General features: G+C 38.7%; 1 protein-coding gene across 1 annotated transcript; it reads right to left on the bottom strand.

Annotated features, from left to right (window-relative positions):
• Positions 1-564: 564 nt before the first annotated feature.
• On the bottom strand, positions 565-17,084 carry slc39a13 (solute carrier family 39 member 13). Its single transcript, XM_084716200.1, has 10 exons — positions 16,885-17,084; positions 14,324-14,689; positions 11,514-11,621; positions 10,931-11,073; positions 7,587-7,706; positions 6,036-6,125; positions 3,472-3,522; positions 3,170-3,302; positions 2,969-3,068; positions 565-1,559 (listed from the first exon to the last, which is right to left on the bottom strand). The coding sequence occupies exons 2-10, from the start codon at positions 14,649-14,651 to the stop codon at positions 1,484-1,486; spliced, it is 1,149 nt and encodes a 382-aa protein (XP_084572326.1). The 5' UTR covers positions 14,652-14,689; positions 16,885-17,084; the 3' UTR covers positions 565-1,483.
• Positions 17,085-18,638: the final 1,554 nt, after the last annotated feature.

Genomic DNA, 18,638 nt, shown 5'->3' with positions numbered 1-18,638 from the left:
ATATTTTCAGTATGTTGTCATATCAGCAAGAATATTTCTATTGGAGAAATACCCTGAAATATCATCATATCATTTTAGGGCCATAATCGCCCACTCCTACAGTCTTGGCTCAGATAGACTGAGAAGCTTGGACATCCAGGCGGAGCCCAGAGTGGAACTACTGCTCCTACTTGTAGAAAGGAATCAGATGAGGTGGTTCAGGCTTCTGATTAGGATGCCTCCTGGTTACCTCCCACTGGGAATAGAGCCCAGTTTAGATGCAGAACAGGCTGAAGGGATTACATATCTCATCTCGCCCCCAGGATTCCCCAGGAGGAGCTAGAAACCGTTGCTTGTAAGAGGGATGTCTGGAATACTCTGCTTAGTCTGCTGCCACCACGACATGATCCCCGATAGGTGGAGGAAAATGGATGGATGGATAGTTTTTACGTAGTGAAGTAATATTTCAGAAATGTAACAATACTTTTACTTGAGTACAGATTTTCAGTACTCTTTCCACCAATGACTAATTGTTTGTTAGTATCTGCGGTCTTCTTGTCATGAGGCTGAAAATAAACAGCAGACTTATTTATATAGAGATATATTTATTTCTTCAGGCGTGGAAACTTTCACCAAGAGGTCTATCAACAACAAAGCGATATGAATCATCCTGTAAGGTTAACTTTCTCAGAGTCATCTGTCCCTATAGTCCCAGAAATGTCTTGGCAACAAGTATAAGTCAAAACTGAATATTAACAAACAGTATCAAGCTTTTTTTCCTTTGTGTGAGCTTTGTGTTTTGTGTGAGCACCCACTTGTGCTCAAAAAAAGGTGCAGATTGTACTGTGTGAGGAAGATGCTGTACAAACAGAAAGAAAAAAAAATACTTTGGTGTGTAGACCTGACACTAGCATAACAGACCTGCTTTCTTGGCACTTATTTCTTAACAAGACAAAACGATGGAGTGGTGGCGGTGCACGTCTGATAAAGCTGTATGTTGCTCGTCTCATTTTCAATAAATATGCAGCAGCTACATCAGAAACAAGACACACAATGTTTAAACTATTATGGTTGAATACATTTTGAAAAAAGACGTCTTTATAGAAGTCCAATAACACCGGTTGTGTTTAGTAGGTACATCAGCTGTACCTGTGTAAATGTATGTGCAAAACAATAGGATTGTCTGGTCAACAATTTAAGACAATTTGGTAACAGATGTCCATACAAACCCTCTGGATTCCCTCGATATTCTGGCACATTAAGTGTCCACACAAAATGTCCTGTCAGCAGATATCCTTTCAGTCATCCATCCATAAAGTGCCATTCTTTTGTAAGTTATTTGTTTTTGTGTAGCATGATGATATCAAAGAGGTGTAGTCTCTTAATCAAGATGAAGCTTCCATGAACGAGACACCAGATATGAGGGGTTGGTGAAGAACAGGATTTCCCTCCAGTGCTCAGTTTTAGTGTTTTGTAAGGTGAGAAGGGAGAGTTTCTTCCGTGTTCAGTCAACAATGGCAGACAGCAGAGCCATGACGGTCACGCCGCAGAAAATGAGCAGGATCTGCAGTATGGACTGCCTGGAAAAAACAACAACAACAAAAGGTTACAGATTCAAGGACACTTACACACCACAGAACTCAGTTCACACAAGATATACCAAGATTTGTTCTACAGCAAACGGCCATCTTACACTGTCATCATGCCTCAACCCAAACGATACAGAACAGGTTAAAGGAGATTTTGGCCACTAATAGTGCTATCAAGCCATACAGAGGAAGAACCATGTTTGGGCTGTGGTGGTATGAATGTTTTGTTACCGCTGTGAAAAAGTAGTGTATCCTCATAGGTTGGTTGTTTATTGTGAATGCCCACAAACTCACTACTGCAATATTATTAATACCCTACCTGTTAGTTCTTTCTATACACACACCCACTCCTTTAGTCACTTATTTTTTTGTGTTCTTAATTTTTCACTTACTTCTTATCTATTGTCTGGAGTTTTCACGTATTTATTGATTGTTTTAATTTATTTAGCCATGTAGAGTTTTTATCATGCCTCTGGTGTTTCCTCACTTACGATAGTGTTTCCTCAGGTGCTGTTTTTAATGACTGCTGTTCTTATTTTAATTCTTTATCAATTACACAGTAATTGCTGTTGCTGTGTGCGTGGGTGTGTGTGCACTGCGCTGCTGTGTAAACAGCTATAATGTCACACACAGGCTCTCTCTATCTCTCTCTGTATCTCTCATAGACCGCGCATTAAGATCTCTCTCAGCCACACAGCTAACACACACAGCCTACACACTGAGGTATTCCTTAAAGGAATTTGCTACTTGTATAACATCTTTTAGTTTAAATCCCCAATGTTTAGGCCTGGCAGGGGTGCAGCGATAGTCAAGCTACAGCGACAGCTTGAGAAAATGGATATTGATGACATGTTACTGCTGTACATTGCACAAAGAAACAAAAAGAAAAAAGGATATAGGTTCACAAAATTCTTTAAATACAAGAGGAGTTGGAGGAATCAAACACTCTGTTACAAGAGCTGCAATCTTTTAAAGACCAATGTTATCCAAACTTATATATCACATTTGAGTCAACATCAATTTGATAGTGTTCTGCTGTCAAAGAGATCACAACTGACCAGATGAACTTCACATACCCCATCGCCATCAAAGACTGATAAGTTGTGTACAACAATATTTTATGGATTTAAATTGGCTGCCAATGTTTCTATCATTCATCAAATCAATCTGACAGTGATCCCACTGCTATAGTTCTCTGTCCACTGTCGTGATTATAGTTGTGGAGTCCACGTAAGTTAAAATTATTTTTTAAAACAATACATTTATAGTTATTGTTATATTTATCGTTCTTGGCATGGATGGCCCTTAACACTAAATGATAAACATAACTTGTTTGGTGACAAAAAAAAAAGAACTCCATGGGTACCAAGAGCATGAGTAATTTAAACCATCCAGCATACCTTAAACTGGACTCCTGCAGCAGGTCTGGCACCACATTCACCAAGGCTATGTAGAGGAAGCCTCCAGAAGTGAAAGGTAATATCCAGGCAGTGGCATTTTCTAGAAACGATAGAAAGACTGATTCTAACAACTGTAAAATGATTTCCAGTTAACAATAATGTGTATGATTGCATGTATACTGAGAATTAGTCTTATTTTACCTGTGCCTTGTGGTGACTGAGCACACAGGGCAAAGCAAGCTCCCACGACCCCGACCAGCGCCGTGTACAGCTGCATGCGAGCGGCACTCCACCGGTCAAACCCAGCCCTCAGCAGAATTGCAAAGTCTCCCACCTGCAGACGATAACACAGCAAAGGAATCACTAAACATTCAGCATGTTTACAAGCACTGTACTGATTCTTCCTATGTACTCTCAGCTGTGTAAACATGAAACTGTAAAGTAAATCTTCTCAATTTAGAAAATAATGTTGTCCAATTTAACCAAGAATTCTGTAGTCTCACCTCGTGGGGGATTTCATGGAGCAGGATGGCAAAAGTGGTGAGGAACCCAACCTGCAAGAAAGGTCTCATTAACACGGCTTCCCTAGTAAAGAAAGGTGCTCTTTAGTATCAAAGGGTAAATGTAAGGGCACCTACGCTGAGTGCTAAGTCCTATGTGTTTAGTTTGTAATGGACAGTGCAGAGTCAACACAGCTGCTTAAAGAGCAATAAACCTTGATGTTAAAAGTTTATATGAAGAGCATGATGAAACTCATCAACTGTGTAAATCAGAATTAATTTGTTTGTTCAAAGTAAGTTTTGTAATTCTCTGGCATTTGCTTACTAGTCATGCTTTTTGCTTTGTTTTGTTCTCAAGTCAGGATTTGGTTGTTTAATAAGTTCTGCTCAGTTTAATGGTAAAGGTGGGTATCTGGGTTTATTCTGTGTAGTACCTTTGTTGGCCTGACTGTGGGCCCTTCCTTAAGGTCAGTTTTGTGATTTGGTACATGCATGCGTTAAGTTACGTTTGGCATGCCCCGGTTCCTTTGTCCCTTTGTTTACTTTGGTCATATACGTTTTGTTTGCTAATTCATCAGGGTTTGTTTTAATTGAGGTAAAGTGCACAGTGCATTTGGGCTGACAGATGAGGGTAAGTAGGGTGATCTGTATGGAGATATAACTGTAATAATGTTATGTTAGAATATAGCTATATCTTTTCTTTTTCCAAGAACAAAAATAATGTAGATTTTTTCCAAATAATTTCCTCATGATTTTCTTGAAAATCAAATTTAAAAAAGCTAAAAAACAGATTTAGATAATAGCCAAGGACCTTATTATAATAAAGGAGAAATGTTTACAAGTAGCTATTTAAAAATGTGTTAACATCAAATTAAGTTAAAACAAGGATTAAAGAACATAAAAAGCGAAAAAGCTCGAGCAATTATACTACTGTAGCAATTCCAGCTCCCTTTAAAATAGGACTCAAATAATCAGAATACACAAATTTACATATCCTAAGGAGTTATTTACTAATAAAAGATCTCACTTTATGTTTATGTATGTTCATCACCCATTCACAACTAAAAACTGCTAACCCGGACTTATTAATGTTTAATCAAAACTGCGTTAATACAGCATTTCATTGTGGCAAAAATCACATTGAGATAAATGCGCATGAGGATAAACAGAAAACACTGGTGAGATATCTTGTATGTGTATGTTTGAGACATCTAGTGAACTTCCTCTCTGGCACATGGATCCATAGTTCATGCTGCTAGCCTTATGTCTCTCCAGCTGGACTCTCTCCTTCCCACAGCCACAAATATACAGTAACTTAGTGAAGCGACACAAATACATCTTACTGCAGTTTAAAAGGTGCACCTTTTTCAACAAGCCTGAAAGATAATACAACAAGAGCACCTTTCAACTGAAAAAGGTTGTTGTATCTGTAATGAATGTCCACGGAGCAGTCCACTTTTAAGACTCTGGGAAAGCTGTGAGTGAGCCTGTATACGCTGCCAAACACTGTACTCACAACAATAATGTTATATGTCTAATGTCCCCTGATACATTTTTGTCTTTTGTTTTCTTTTAGTATTATAGTGCTCCTCTTTGCATCTCTCTTGCTGAATGATTAACAATCTCTTATTCAATCTGACACTGCAGCCAGTCTTTTGGGGGGCAGGATTTGAGTTTCCCCAAAACATTTACTTGTATCTGACACACTATACAATCAGAGTTCTCCATCATTATAAATCAAGTGAATTCTGTGTTTTCTTGGCTGAAGAGGTAATAATTACCAGGTCAATCAATGATGACAGTAAGTGCTACTTGAGGTCCTATTTCTCAAGTGTCTCAAGCATCATACATGTTGACCTGTGCACTACTGTAGCAATGATTGTCAGTTCGTGATTATGTGCTACTTTGCTCTGCAGCTTTTTCACCTGCAATTATACTTTATGAAACCGGAGCTCATGCATTATGCATAATGAGGACTAAGTGTGACTGTAATCACATTTTCACACATAATGTATGAATGAGTAATTTGCTAAACCTGTATGTTGGTGATGTCCACTTTCTGCACAAACTCTGCTTGCACAATGTCGATAACAAACTCCAGATCCATAACTGCACTACACTTTCTCTGTTTTCAGTGTCTTCACTGGTTGTTTTGCTATTAATGCAGGCAGTAGTAAAAAGACATTTTCTTCACTGTGAAATTTACTGTTGGTACCTCTTGAGAGTCTCACTACAAGAAACAACTAAACATAAATTAAACATGATGTGTTCTGAAATTTTCAAACTATATTGCGAAATCTATTGAATGGTATAAAACAGATTTTTCTTTCAAGTTATTACAAGTCTTCAAAACTCAAATTCTAGACTGTATCTTTACTCAAGAGAAAAACAAAGACAGGCAATTTCATAATCTACGTGCTGCATGTGTAGTACTCTAAATCTAGCACAGGATGAGGGAATATGGGTGCTCTCATTCATAACCGTTATTTGTAAACCATGCCTGAATGAGAAATATAGACATTCTGATATAACTGATTTTTAGTGTTGAGGTTATCACAGTTTCTTACCTTTTTGCTAACCAGGAAACTCCCAGCTACTGCCAGTCCATGGGTAAAGTTGTCAATGCAGTTGGCCAGTAGGTTTAGGTACCCACTTGTCTGTGACACATGAAACATGATGCCATTATTACTCACACTATCTTAAATTAGTCAAAACTACAAGAAGTATGGTCAACAGGAATTTCATTATTTATCAGTCACAACATATTTTTTGAGACACCATTCTGGTTAAACTTGATTAGACATAGGTTGCCAGATGCCATTTAAGCTGGGGCAGGCAGTTTGATATGGCATCAGTGGACAAAAGTTCCATAATAACCATTGAGCGTATTGTAATTCAAGTGTTTGGAGAGAAAACTAGACTTCTGCTCCTTGGCTGTGGTTTCAGCATTTTGAAAATCTAGCCTGATTTTAGCCAGTCACAGGTGGCTGATAGTTGATTGCTGAGTCTCATTCCCAAAACATCAGTATCTGACAACCTGGGAACAAGACTTAACACTTAATTATCTTCCCCCAGGGTCATTTACTGCACATTCAAATTTAGGCTGTAAATAGGTTAGGGTTAAACTTACTTACTATTTGATAAGGTTAACACTGCCTGAAAAAAATATTGTGTGCATTTAGAACCACATGAAGCTGATAATCACATTCTTCAATAAACAAATTGTATTTTAAATGCTGCTGAAAAGCAAGGCTCTTTACACTGTACATCATGAACATTTCACATTATCCTACAGAACATGACAACAACTCACTAAAAGTGTTATATTTTCAAACTGAGCAGCATCACAGCTTCTATTGGAAAATAATGCCATTTACCCAGAGCTAATATTAGCTGCCACACAGTGCGGCTAATGTTAGCAGTGCTAGCAGCAGCAACCTGCTCTTCTTGCAGGTTAACATTGACGTGTCTGTGCTAAATGTGGGTACACATTGCTTGATTTGAGTGGTCATATGCCAGTTTATTCTCACACAGCCTATATACAACCTTATTTTCATTTTTGAGATCAAAATACTGAAAAACCTAACCCTAACCCTAACCCTAACCCACTTTGCTGATAACAACATCCAGGCCACAAAGGCATTACACCAAGGGGAAAAGAGGGCTGCTGTCTGCTGAGGCTACATACTTCAGTAGACATGACATATCAGTGGCTAGCGAGCAGCAAGTATCATTTGCTGTTTTTGCAGAATTTTGACGTAAAAAGTGCAAAGAAATTGTGATGTTTTGCAAAAAACTTGGTGGCCAAAGTGGGCCATCTACGTTAAATATTTGCTGGACACAAAGTAACTTTTTGTGGCCACAGGCCATGGTTAGTGTCAAACCCTGAGCTGGGCTACATTAATCATTTTGGTTTCACTGAACCACTAAGTTATTGGTTATGAACGAGTTTGGAGGAATGAAGAAGCAAAAAAAAATAAAAAAATAAAAAAATACAGCTCTTACATAAGCAACCCTTATCAAGAGTTTATTCCCAGTGGCGTCTCCTTTAGAAAACAATAATAATAATTTTCTGTCTTTTTTTGTTAACTGGAAAATGTTTTGGTTGTCAGCATTACCTTGATTTTCTCTGATCTCTCTTGCAGACTCTGTTGCTTGGAGGATTTCCATGACTGAGCATGGTGCCCATTTCTGAGTGACACCACTGCCTTTCCACTGAAAACTGAATTAGACTGTGTCTGTTCGGAAAAAATGAAGAAAAACACGGCGAAAAATTAACATGTTGTCCCCAAGTGCACCATAAATCCATCTTCTGTTTTATACTTTTAAACGTTTTTTTGTAAATCATTTTTAAGTTGCAATTAACCGTAAGTATCCACCACCAGTAATTTCCTTGTCTCCCCTCAGGAAACCACCCTGGCCACTAACACCAGTCTTGCTAAAAACAGTATGTTAATGGTGGCCTGAATTCCAAAGTACAATAAACAGCCATTACTGTTCCCACAATGTGTCAAAGGCTTCACCCTCTACCAGCACAACAGCTGTTGAAAAGCCCCTAATTATTTTTCTAACTTCCTACATATGCCACAAGAAGCAGAAATTTGTACTTCTGCTTTATTTCTCAGACATAACAGATGACCGTTGAATTCCAGCACTGTTCAGCCACATTTATATTCTGTGTATAGAAGAGGAGACCAATTCATCTCAGATTATAGCTCCATTTTCCGAGAATAGCCAACTTCCCTTTTCCCTCATTCAGAAACCACTTAGGTTGCCATTTAGACTGATAGTCAAATTAAGTGAGAGGGAAATAGCCTGCTGTCTCCTGGTGGTGGCAATGAAACATTTACTCCATGCCCATGATTGAAGCATGAGGATGTAATAAAGTGTGATGAATTTTCAGGGCTATCAATCTCCTCCTGTTGTAAAACAGACTGAAGCTAAATTGCCACTGCAAAACATGCGGTGAGTTTTGTTCAATGAAGAATTTAAAATGACCTAACATAAAGTGAGGAAATCTCTCCACATATGTGATGCACCCATCAGAAATACTGACCCAATTCAAGTAAAAAGAAGCTTTTAGAGGTAAGATTAGCCTACACAGAGTATTTTAAAGACAAAAATACATATAGTCGCCCTCTCAGTCTCTCACACACAGTGTCACACTCTGTCCCTGTCTATTGTTGCCTCTGTCTTAAAGCTGAGTGCTCTCCTGTGGACGCTGAAATGGCTAAAGCAGCTGCTTCACCCCAGCACTATAAATAGACACCAGTGGAGGAGCTGAGCCATGGATTCCAATCTTCTCCCTCACTGACAAAACACAGACAGTAGGGAGGGTGAGACAGCCTCAAACATACCGAAACCAGCCAGTCATTGTCTACAAAGAAGTGATGTGTTAAAAAGTTGTCTGTCAATCTTGCAGAGTCATATTCAGTGTTATACTACTGGTAATATCATTTCTAAACAATAAACTTCAACTTTGATGCTGATTAGTGGTTTCAGCTCAGCGCTTAGTAATAGTTTAGTTTGCTGATTGACAGACATCCATTTCATAATTATTTATACAGAGAGATTCTTAAAGGACCAGTTTGACATTTTAGTAATTACACTTATTTACTTTCTTGCTGAGTGATGAAGGTCAGTACCACTCTCACGTGGCATGGTTAGCTTGGCATAAAGACTGGAAACAAGGGGGGTACAGCTAGCTTGGCTCAGTTCTGAAGGTCAAACCCACCTACCTAAAACTTACCAATTAAAATGTTAATACCATGCTGTACAAAAATGTAATTACACATTGTGGTTTTATGGGGGTTAATGTGCTTTAATATTTTTTGGCCTGTTGCAGTAACATCCCAGAGGCTGCTTGGCAACCAGAGGCTGCTTGGCAACCAGAGGTCATTACAGATTCCAAAATTGGTGCCTGACCCAACTGGGAACCAAATGTACCAAACCGTTGTTTGAAACCTGACTAGACCCGGCCAGGAAACACAGACTTGACTGGCACTGACTTCACAGTTGATTGCTACTAACAAGTTACCATTAGTATACAAGTTGTCAATAAAACACTTTGTGTCTTACCTAAAGTAATGTTAGTAGGCTTTTCCCTTCTCTGCCTAGCCATGACTCATATATCCATCCTTCTTGCCATTAAAGTTATTAAAATACATCTAGGTTTTCTGTTACTCCTTCTTTGTTGATTGTTATTTAAGTTAAAAAAAAAAAACCTGCTGTCACAGTGAGGGATGACAAACGCAACTCTATTAGAATCAGCATGGCAGTGTTGCTGCAACTAGCATAATACAGATAACTTTAAATGTTTGCCCATTTGAACTATAATACTAACTGCTCATTAGTTGCCATGGCTGCAAATGTTAGCATTGCTATTTTGCAATCATCTGTGCACTCGGAGGTGAGTCTGACCGCTCCTCTCACAGCAAATACATCTTGATCAGTGCTCTGATTATGACTGGGTCTTCTTGGATCCTTTACAGTGTTATACAGAGACTGAGTTCCAATCTGGCCCCTACATACTCCCACTCTGTGATGAGTGTGACTGTGTGGAGTCACACGCAAAGCTGTGGAGGGTCACTTAAATAAGGGGGTTTAAATACAACTGCAAGCTTTTTGGACACACTCCCCTTTCTCTGAGGGACACAAGAATTTTCCTCATGACAGATATTGTAATCAAATAAATAGTAAAACAATCATTTTATAAACAGCATTCACAAATATGTAAAAGGCAGTGACATGTCACACACATTACATCCATGGCACATTAATCTTATGAAAGGGAAAATTATTAAATAAATAAATAAAAACTTGCTCCCATGCTTCTCTGGCCACATCTCTCTTTCGGTGAACATTTTTATATTCCTTCATGTGTGCACGAAAACAGTCTTTCACATGTGTGTTTGAGGTGAGGTAACTTATTACTGATCCTTTGGGAATAATTTGCACGTCACACAAAACCAAGTTTCATGGCCTTTCTTCCATCCTGGACACAATTGGGATGTAATTTTTAACAGGTCCTGATCCAGCAGTATTAGAATGGGACCCAACCTGGACCCAATTAACTGTATAAAACCTGGATCCAAACCCGTATGGGTCCCAAGTCGGGTCTCAGGTCCTAGGGTTCAGGTGAACTTGTGCAGACCTCTACTAGCAACCTCACATTGATGATGACATGAGAGATCTTGATCATCTCTCACCAAAAAGCAAATATGCACTTTTATCAAAACGTTAGATTATTCCTTTAAATGCTTCCCTGATAGGCCGGTTGTACAGTAGGCCACCTGATGCTACTGTCACCAAAACACTGACAGAAATATGCAGATCAAGCAGGTGTCTGTACCAAACATACCTATAAAAACAAAAATATGTGAAGGCTTGTATTGACGTGTCTGAGTACAGTGGCACTCCTCAGGTTCTTCTGACACCACACAATTTCAGCTAAAATACTCACAGCAGAGTTAGAATTCACGTCTGAATCTGACGTGGGATCCTCCTGGCTGTCTTGCTCTGGGAACATCTTCTCCAGGAGGAGGAAGGCCAACAGGCCAATGATTACCCACAGGCCCTGGGTCATGTAGTGGTTTTGTTTACCAGCTGGGATGGAAGAAGACAACAAATACAGTAAGTGTTAACTGCACTACAACATGGGTGAGTAATAGTGCTACAAACAATGCTGTACATAATGATTAAAACCAAGAGTTGCATAAATTAAACATAAATTAAAGCTAAATAAATATTTACATTTTGAAAGCAAAGTAATGCTAAATTAATAAATTTCAAAAATTAGATCATATCTCAAGAACTGCTTTTCCCAGATGAGGTTTACTGGTCTTTGATGTTTGTAAGAAGGTCTTAAGCAACATTAGTAATTAGACAATGGAGCAGTAATAAATACAGGTGTATATTATACTAGTAAACATATCATTAGCAAATTTCTTCTAGAACCATCATATCTACTGTTTAGCAGGGGAAACTGGGTCATAAATACTTCAAATATGAGGTAAGTATGTGATATTGGTGGAGAGGTGACCCACCTGAAGAGCAAGAGAGTGCCCACGCCTCAGGAAGGAGGTGAAGGAATACATCACCAAGGAGACCACCGATAGCAAAACTCAAGAGCTGCTTCAGCTTCTGGCATCCAGCTGAGAAAAACATAAAGAATGAAAGGAAAAAGGTAGCAATTATTGTAGAGTGTGTTTAATAAAGAAATGTTCACTCACTTCCTGTGATCTTCTTTCATCTTGCATTGAGGTCACTCCTCCTCCTTCCTTTTAAATGGCACCTTTTCTACTGATTAATTCATGATTTTTAACAAGTAAAAGACGACACACACACAAAACCACAAAAGTGTCCATGGTTCTGGCTACTAATACACAGCGATTACTCATGTGTTCCACAGAAATTTTTAATGCTTTGGGAGTTCCCTCAGTGCAACTAACCCTCCATTCAGGACTGCACTTGAAAACCCACGGCCTAAAATACATCTGGAATGCCACGTTCCTGTGGGTGGGGCCACTCAGAAGGCCTCAGGCTGACCCACAGTAACTTAGGCCTTGTTACTGCAGTGTTTGTGCTCATGGTTTTTTCTAAGTGCAAATTGAAAATGCACATAAAAACAGGTGGACTGAAACACACTCTGTGCATTCAAGTAAGATAAAGGCAGAATCAGTGGGATTTGTCAGAGCTGTTCGTATATGCACCAGAGAGACAGTATATTGTTGTGTATCGTTCCCAGGACATCAAATACCATAATTTTGGGTTGGTTAAGTGTCCTGAACACAGCAAAATAATGAGAAATACAGGCAGAGGGCAGGGATTCTGTAGGTACAGCCACCACCACACTCCTCTAGTGCATCATAAATGATGATTGAAAGAGATTATGTTTCCGAGTCTATACATTTTCACTTTTTTGCATCTCTTGCCTTTAAAGGAACAAACAACCAAATGAAACTACTATTAACATGGGATAGAACAGGGAGTGTGGTATTTGTATTAGGCATAATCAGTGCAAACTACTGTCTGCTGCAGTGTCTGTGGTGGCTATGCTGGCAGCATGGCTCTATGGATGGTCAATCTGACCACCACTTCAGTCCATACTAAAGTAACATCTGCTATTAGATGGACTGTTATGAAATTGTGTACATACTGTATATCCAAGGAATTCTACAAACTTAAATGTTCATCTGAGATCTTATCTAGTGCGTTTCACATGTCTAGTGGTATTTCAACAGCTATCACATGGATTGGCACAAACACTTGTACAGACATTCATGATTCATCATTTCTCACAACAACTAACTTAATGTTTAGTTCCATTTCGAAAATGTTAGCATAGAATAATGCTAGACTACCATGGTGGATATGGTAAACATTACATCTGCTCAGGGTTAGATACTGTTAACATTTGAACTGATACCGGTTTCTGAAATTTGGTACTGGTACCCTTTTTAGTATCTGCTGCTCTCTGTGATAACACAGCATTTCACATTACAAATATTGCTGCAAGTGTTGTCTGCATCAAGTTTTGAAGACTTTAAAAACACTTGTGACCTCATTTGGCTCACCATTACCCTGACTGACTGTGTTTTAAAGAAACTGCAGCGATAACACTGTTCTCTCTTTTCCTCTATTACTCTCTCATCCAGATGCACTCCTGGGTACCTGAATTTGTCACAAATTGATTTAACATGAATCCAATCTGGCAGTACCAATGTAATTTAGTTGGTAGCCTTAAAAGTACTAGGTAAGTACAGTACCAAACCAAACCTTATACCTGCTTAGCATCAGTGTAGTAGTATTGGAACATATTAACATGCTGATGTTAGTCTTTAGCTCAAAGCCTCGCTGTACCTCAGTTCAGCTTCATACAGCTACTAGCAGCTACTAGTCTAGGCTGTAGACTTTAAAGACACCCCTGGGGGGTGGGAGACACAAGAATGTTCAAATTGCAAGTGCTTTTAATTACACCGCAACCTGCCGTTTATATTTTCATTTTTCTTTTCTTTTTTACACATGTATTTTTTCATTCAACTTCATTTGGGGTGGAACTGGGTAACCTTTTAACCGATTCTTCATATTCAGCACAACACACAGGTCCTGCTGCTGATTTTGTCATGACAAGATTGTTTTTAAGCATCTTTAAATTCACATTACTTACTGGGCACCCTTCTCTCAAAACATTCAGTCTCATTTCTACATAAAGCCATGTACATGCTTCACGCAGAAAAAAAAAGCATGCGATGGAGTTCATGAGGTCATCACTAAAGATGTTCTGTTTTCCAGAAGGCTGCAGTTTTCCAGGAAGTTCAAGTGCCTATCCTTAAAGTTATAAATAATTCACAATTTTAACACCATGAAGAGTATGCAGCTGGATCTCAGACTGGCTGATAAAGATCCAGCAGAACTTCTTGTTGACCCCACTTGGGTTGTTTTGTGTATGACTGCAGATACCAGAGCATGGGTGGCCTATCTGTTGTTCATGCACTGGATATATCATTCTAGGGCATTTTCTTCTTTTACTAAGGATATTTGAACACTTAACTCTTCTTAACTCAGTCATTTGTACATTTATAGCTGTTTAACATGTAGATGAACCATTTGTGTTCATGTTGACATGTATGCATTAGAAGTATCACACCTGTTTTTAATGCTGAAATTAAAAATAGCATTGTTGTTACAATGACTACCACTACATAATCCAATGCATTGATTCAATACATGACTGATTTCTATTTTTCAAAAAAATGTATTACCATATAAAGGGCATATTTTCCCTTCAGTTACATAAATATTGGGATAAAAATAATTAACAGGCCTGTTTAGTTTACATATTTCCATCTCTTACCTTCTGTTTTGAGGGCTGCTCCAGCTTCGATGGGAATGACAAGCAAGGGAAAAATCCCACTGAGGCCTACAGCAACAGAGCCCACCAGGGACAGGAGCCAAACATGAGCATGTTCACTGGTTAGGAATTCTGCTACTGCCCGGAGGCCTGGGAGGTCATCTGTCAGGCTTGGGCCTGGTCCTGCAGCCGTGGCTGTTGCTTGAGCCATAGCTGTTTGTGACATCTTCTGGCTGCTTGATGCCTCCCTGAAGGTCAGCATCAGCAGGGTAACTGGTATAAACAGAGCGGCTACAGCCCAGCTGGGCCTCCTACAGCTTCCACCTTTCATCCGTCCCACGGTCCAAAAAGCACTTGCAACCAGTAATGCTGCAAGGGAGGGGCACACTTATAGACATTCTGCAGCTTTTCAGTGATGTAAGACATTTTAAAAAAACATTAAATCAGGACTGCAACTAACAACTATCTTCAATTGATTAATCTGGTCTGTTATTTTGTGGCATGTTGCAGATTTCAAACATGTTGCCTCACACTCCCCTTCCAGGTGTGTAGGAGAACCTACAGTGGCTGTGAAACCCACAAAAAATGCTAAACTTCTGAACTGGATCAGTACATAAACGTATCATTACAAATCAAGTTTTTATGTTTAAGTTTTATGTATTTATATTAAATACATACAACTAAGTGCAAGGAACAACTAGCAGAACTTCCATCGTGGATCAGAGGGAGTTAATTCATGAAATAAAGTAATTAAATTACATTTATTATATAGACAGAAAAAAGTTCAATTTGGGACAATGGCTGAGTCTGGGACAAGTGAAAGATGAATTCAGGACAGTTGTGAGACACTGAGGAAAAAGGTCAAGGAATGAAGCCCTGATTTCTGTACTGCAATTTCTTGTTAACTATCAGGCATCATGTAGGTCAATATTGATATCTTTGATCTGATTCGATTTATTCATCAGTCTGACTATTATAGACATTATGGAACTAAAACATTCACAAATCACAGTGCATGTTATATTAAACTAAGGCTGCAATGATTAATCAATCATTAATCAAATATTAATTGAATTGGCAGCTGCTTTGATAACTGGTTGACTGTTTTGAGTAATTTTTGATGAAAAAAAGTCAAAATTCTTTGATTTTTCAAATGTGAATATTTTCTGTTTTCTTCAATTCTCTATCACAAGTAAACTGATTATCTTTGTTTTGTGAACAAAACAAGGATGTCACCCTGGGCTTTGGGAAACACTGAACATATTTTTTCACGATTTTTTTTACATTTTATGGGTCAAAGAACTAATCATTTAATTGAGAAAATGATCATAAATTTGGGGCTGCAATTAACAATGGTTTTCATAGTTTATTTCCCCAAAGCCTAAGATGGCATCCTCAACTTATTGTCAGAGAGGAGTCAAGAAACCAGAAAATATTCACATTCAGCTGAAATCTGAGAATTTTGACTTTTTTCTTAAAAAAAAAAATACTCAAACCAATTAATCAGTTATCAAAATAGTTGGCAAATAATTTAATAATTGATTAATTGTTGCAGTTCTAGACAGATTAATTGATAATGAAAATAACTGTTGCAGGTCATGTACTGGTCACAGTAAAAACTTTTCTGTGGCTGAAAGTTAGCCTACAGTTCAATAACTTCTTTAAAATTAAAAACTCACTAGGTAGCTACTTTTTAAACTCAAACCGAATTCAAAATGTTGGTACTCTGACCTGCGGCATTTGTGTTAAAATATAGGTTGTAACAGGCAGGGTGCAAATTTAACTTTTTCTGTCCACTGGATAAATGTCTAGTAAATGTTCAGATTTTATCAGCCACACAGTGGATTATTATTGTTTTTTTGGCTGGTGAATGAGGCTAATCTACCAACCACCTGCATGCTGCACCAACATTTGGCTGGTGCTAATTTTGTGACCTGGTGGCAGGGACAGAAAAGTCAAGAAAATTCCAGACTCAAGTGTTTTCTTCCTTCTAGCAGCTGCCAATGGATGTGTGGCCATAGCTCTTTAAGAGCTGGAGTGAAAAGTTAGAGTAGTGCCTTACTGCAGCTGAGGATTCATCTTTAACAGAGAGGTTGCATCAGACTATTTATTATTGTAGAGAGCATCTAGTTAAACGTGATGCTCATCATTTTCCTGTCTGGGAGTTAGCAGAAGAGATGAAGTACCAGTCAACTCCAACAGCTCAGCTATGTACAAAATACAGTGACAGAAAATAAGAAACGCAACAATGCTAAAACTGCGAAACAATGCGGCAAATTAATGTTACGACGAAACACATGCTTTCTGAGACGACAAAGTGAACCAGCTAACTCTCATGTCTGGGAATAAAAGTTAGCAAGCTAACGTTAGCCGCCACATACACAAGAGCTAAAGACGTTAGCTCCGACACACGCAATCACTGCACTTCTACGCTAACGGTTATGCGTTACTGCTAAAACTAGCGTCAGTTTAAAGAAGTTACTGCTAACAATACAGGCCGGGAAACCTCGGGAAATTGCTAACATCAAATCACAACGTGAGTGAGACATTTTGTGTCTAAATACCTTGTGTTTTCGGCAGTCCGTGCACCAGTGTATCCCTGCCATCCAGGCCGACTTGATGAAGTGAAGCTTGCGCCGCTGAGTTTCAGCAGACTCCCAGCTGCTGAGGGCTGCAGCCCCCGCTACGCTAACTGCTGCTGCGGCGCACAGTAACTGTGGTGACCAGCAGAGCTTTCCCAAACAGCCACGTATCAGGATCTTGGAGGAGGAGGGGGGGGGGGGGGGGGGGATAGACAGGAGGAGAGGAGAGTCGGGACGTGGATCTGATCCCGCCCCACCAAACATATCAGGAAGTAACTTTATTTTCTGCCCCAAGGACTCAAAAACTTTTTACATATCGAGAAGCAGCCTCCAGGAGACTCACACAAGGAGAGTCTTCATGCAAACAGTGGTTGAAAAGTGGAGATATTCAACCTAATGAACAAATCTACCATGCTCATATGCACAGTAGTTGGCAAAGTGTCCTCATTTAGACATATTTAACACAGTGGATTAATTAATTATGAATCAATTATTTAATTAATTGGCAACTATACTGATGATCGATAAGTGATCTGAGTCGTTTTTCAGAAAGAAAAGTCAATTTTCTCTGATCGCAGCTTCTTAACAGTGACTGTTTACTGAGAGTAAACTGAATATCTTAAATATCCATTACTAATATCTCCATCTTGGGCTCTGGGGAAAACTGATCAAGTTTTTTTTTTTTTTTTTTTGTGCCATTTTCTGACTTCCCTATACACCAAACAACTAATTGATTAATCAAGAAAATGATTGATGAAAATAATCGTTATTATCAGCATTCAGAGATCCTTTGATTTAGACCTGGATAGTTGAATTGGAAATCACAGTATCAGGGTTTAAATAGAGGATGTCATCATGGGGCTACAAGGGAATTTACAAGAAAGTTTCAGGATAATAAATGAAAATCAAAATATCGACCGTTTTGACTACCACAGCAAAACATTGATGGCATAAAAAATTTTATTTAAAGATTTTTTTGTTTGTTTTAATTTTACTTGGCACACTTTAAAAATGCACAAAAATGGCAAAGATAACAAATAATACACAGCGCTGGGAGAGGCAAAAAAAAACCAAACAAATAAAACAAACAGAGGGCTTGTTTGCACAAAAATGTCCTTTCCTATCTAATACTAGTGGGCATTTTCTCACAGAAGAGGATTTAATGTGTCACGGTATAGGAAAAACATATTAAAGTTTTAGCTGCTTCAGTTTCAGGGTCCTGTTTCTGTGCAGTCTGGCTTGCTGTCACACTGTCATGGTTCCTCTGGGCTCTGGGTTTCTCACTGGACTAAACAGATCTATGGTTAGTGTTATTAGTAACACCTATTTTCCTATATGACAAATAAAAATGTCTATGTCTATAAACAGGCCCTGATTCATATTTCATGTTTGGAGTTACTCCAGGACATCATCCCTGCAGTCCTTCTCTCTTAAATTCACAGTTTTAGATTCACTGCTTGCCACCTTGCAGGAGCACAGCGCTGAAAGGACTGAGGAACCAACCTGTTTAATACACCACCAGCCGAAGCGTGCACAGTCAGTGCTAAATCTAGCCATTTATAGCAATGACCCCAGAAAATGAATCTGTGTTGGACTGCATTGGAGACCTCTTCTAATCAGATTTAAATATCTGGTACTGTGTAAGATTTATGGGGATCTAACATACTATGATATTTAATTGATTGATTGTTTTATCCCTACTGTTTTTTAGGGCCATAGCATTGAGATGAAGTCCT

The sequence above is a fragment of the Lutjanus erythropterus genome, chromosome 1, assembly GCF_056507025.1.
Source record: "Lutjanus erythropterus isolate fLutEry1 chromosome 1, fLutEry1.hap2, whole genome shotgun sequence".
NCBI lineage: Eukaryota > Metazoa > Chordata > Actinopteri > Lutjaniformes > Lutjanidae > Lutjanus > Lutjanus erythropterus.
Note: the sequence above shows the minus strand (reverse complement) of the source record. Positions and strands in the feature narration are given on the sequence as shown.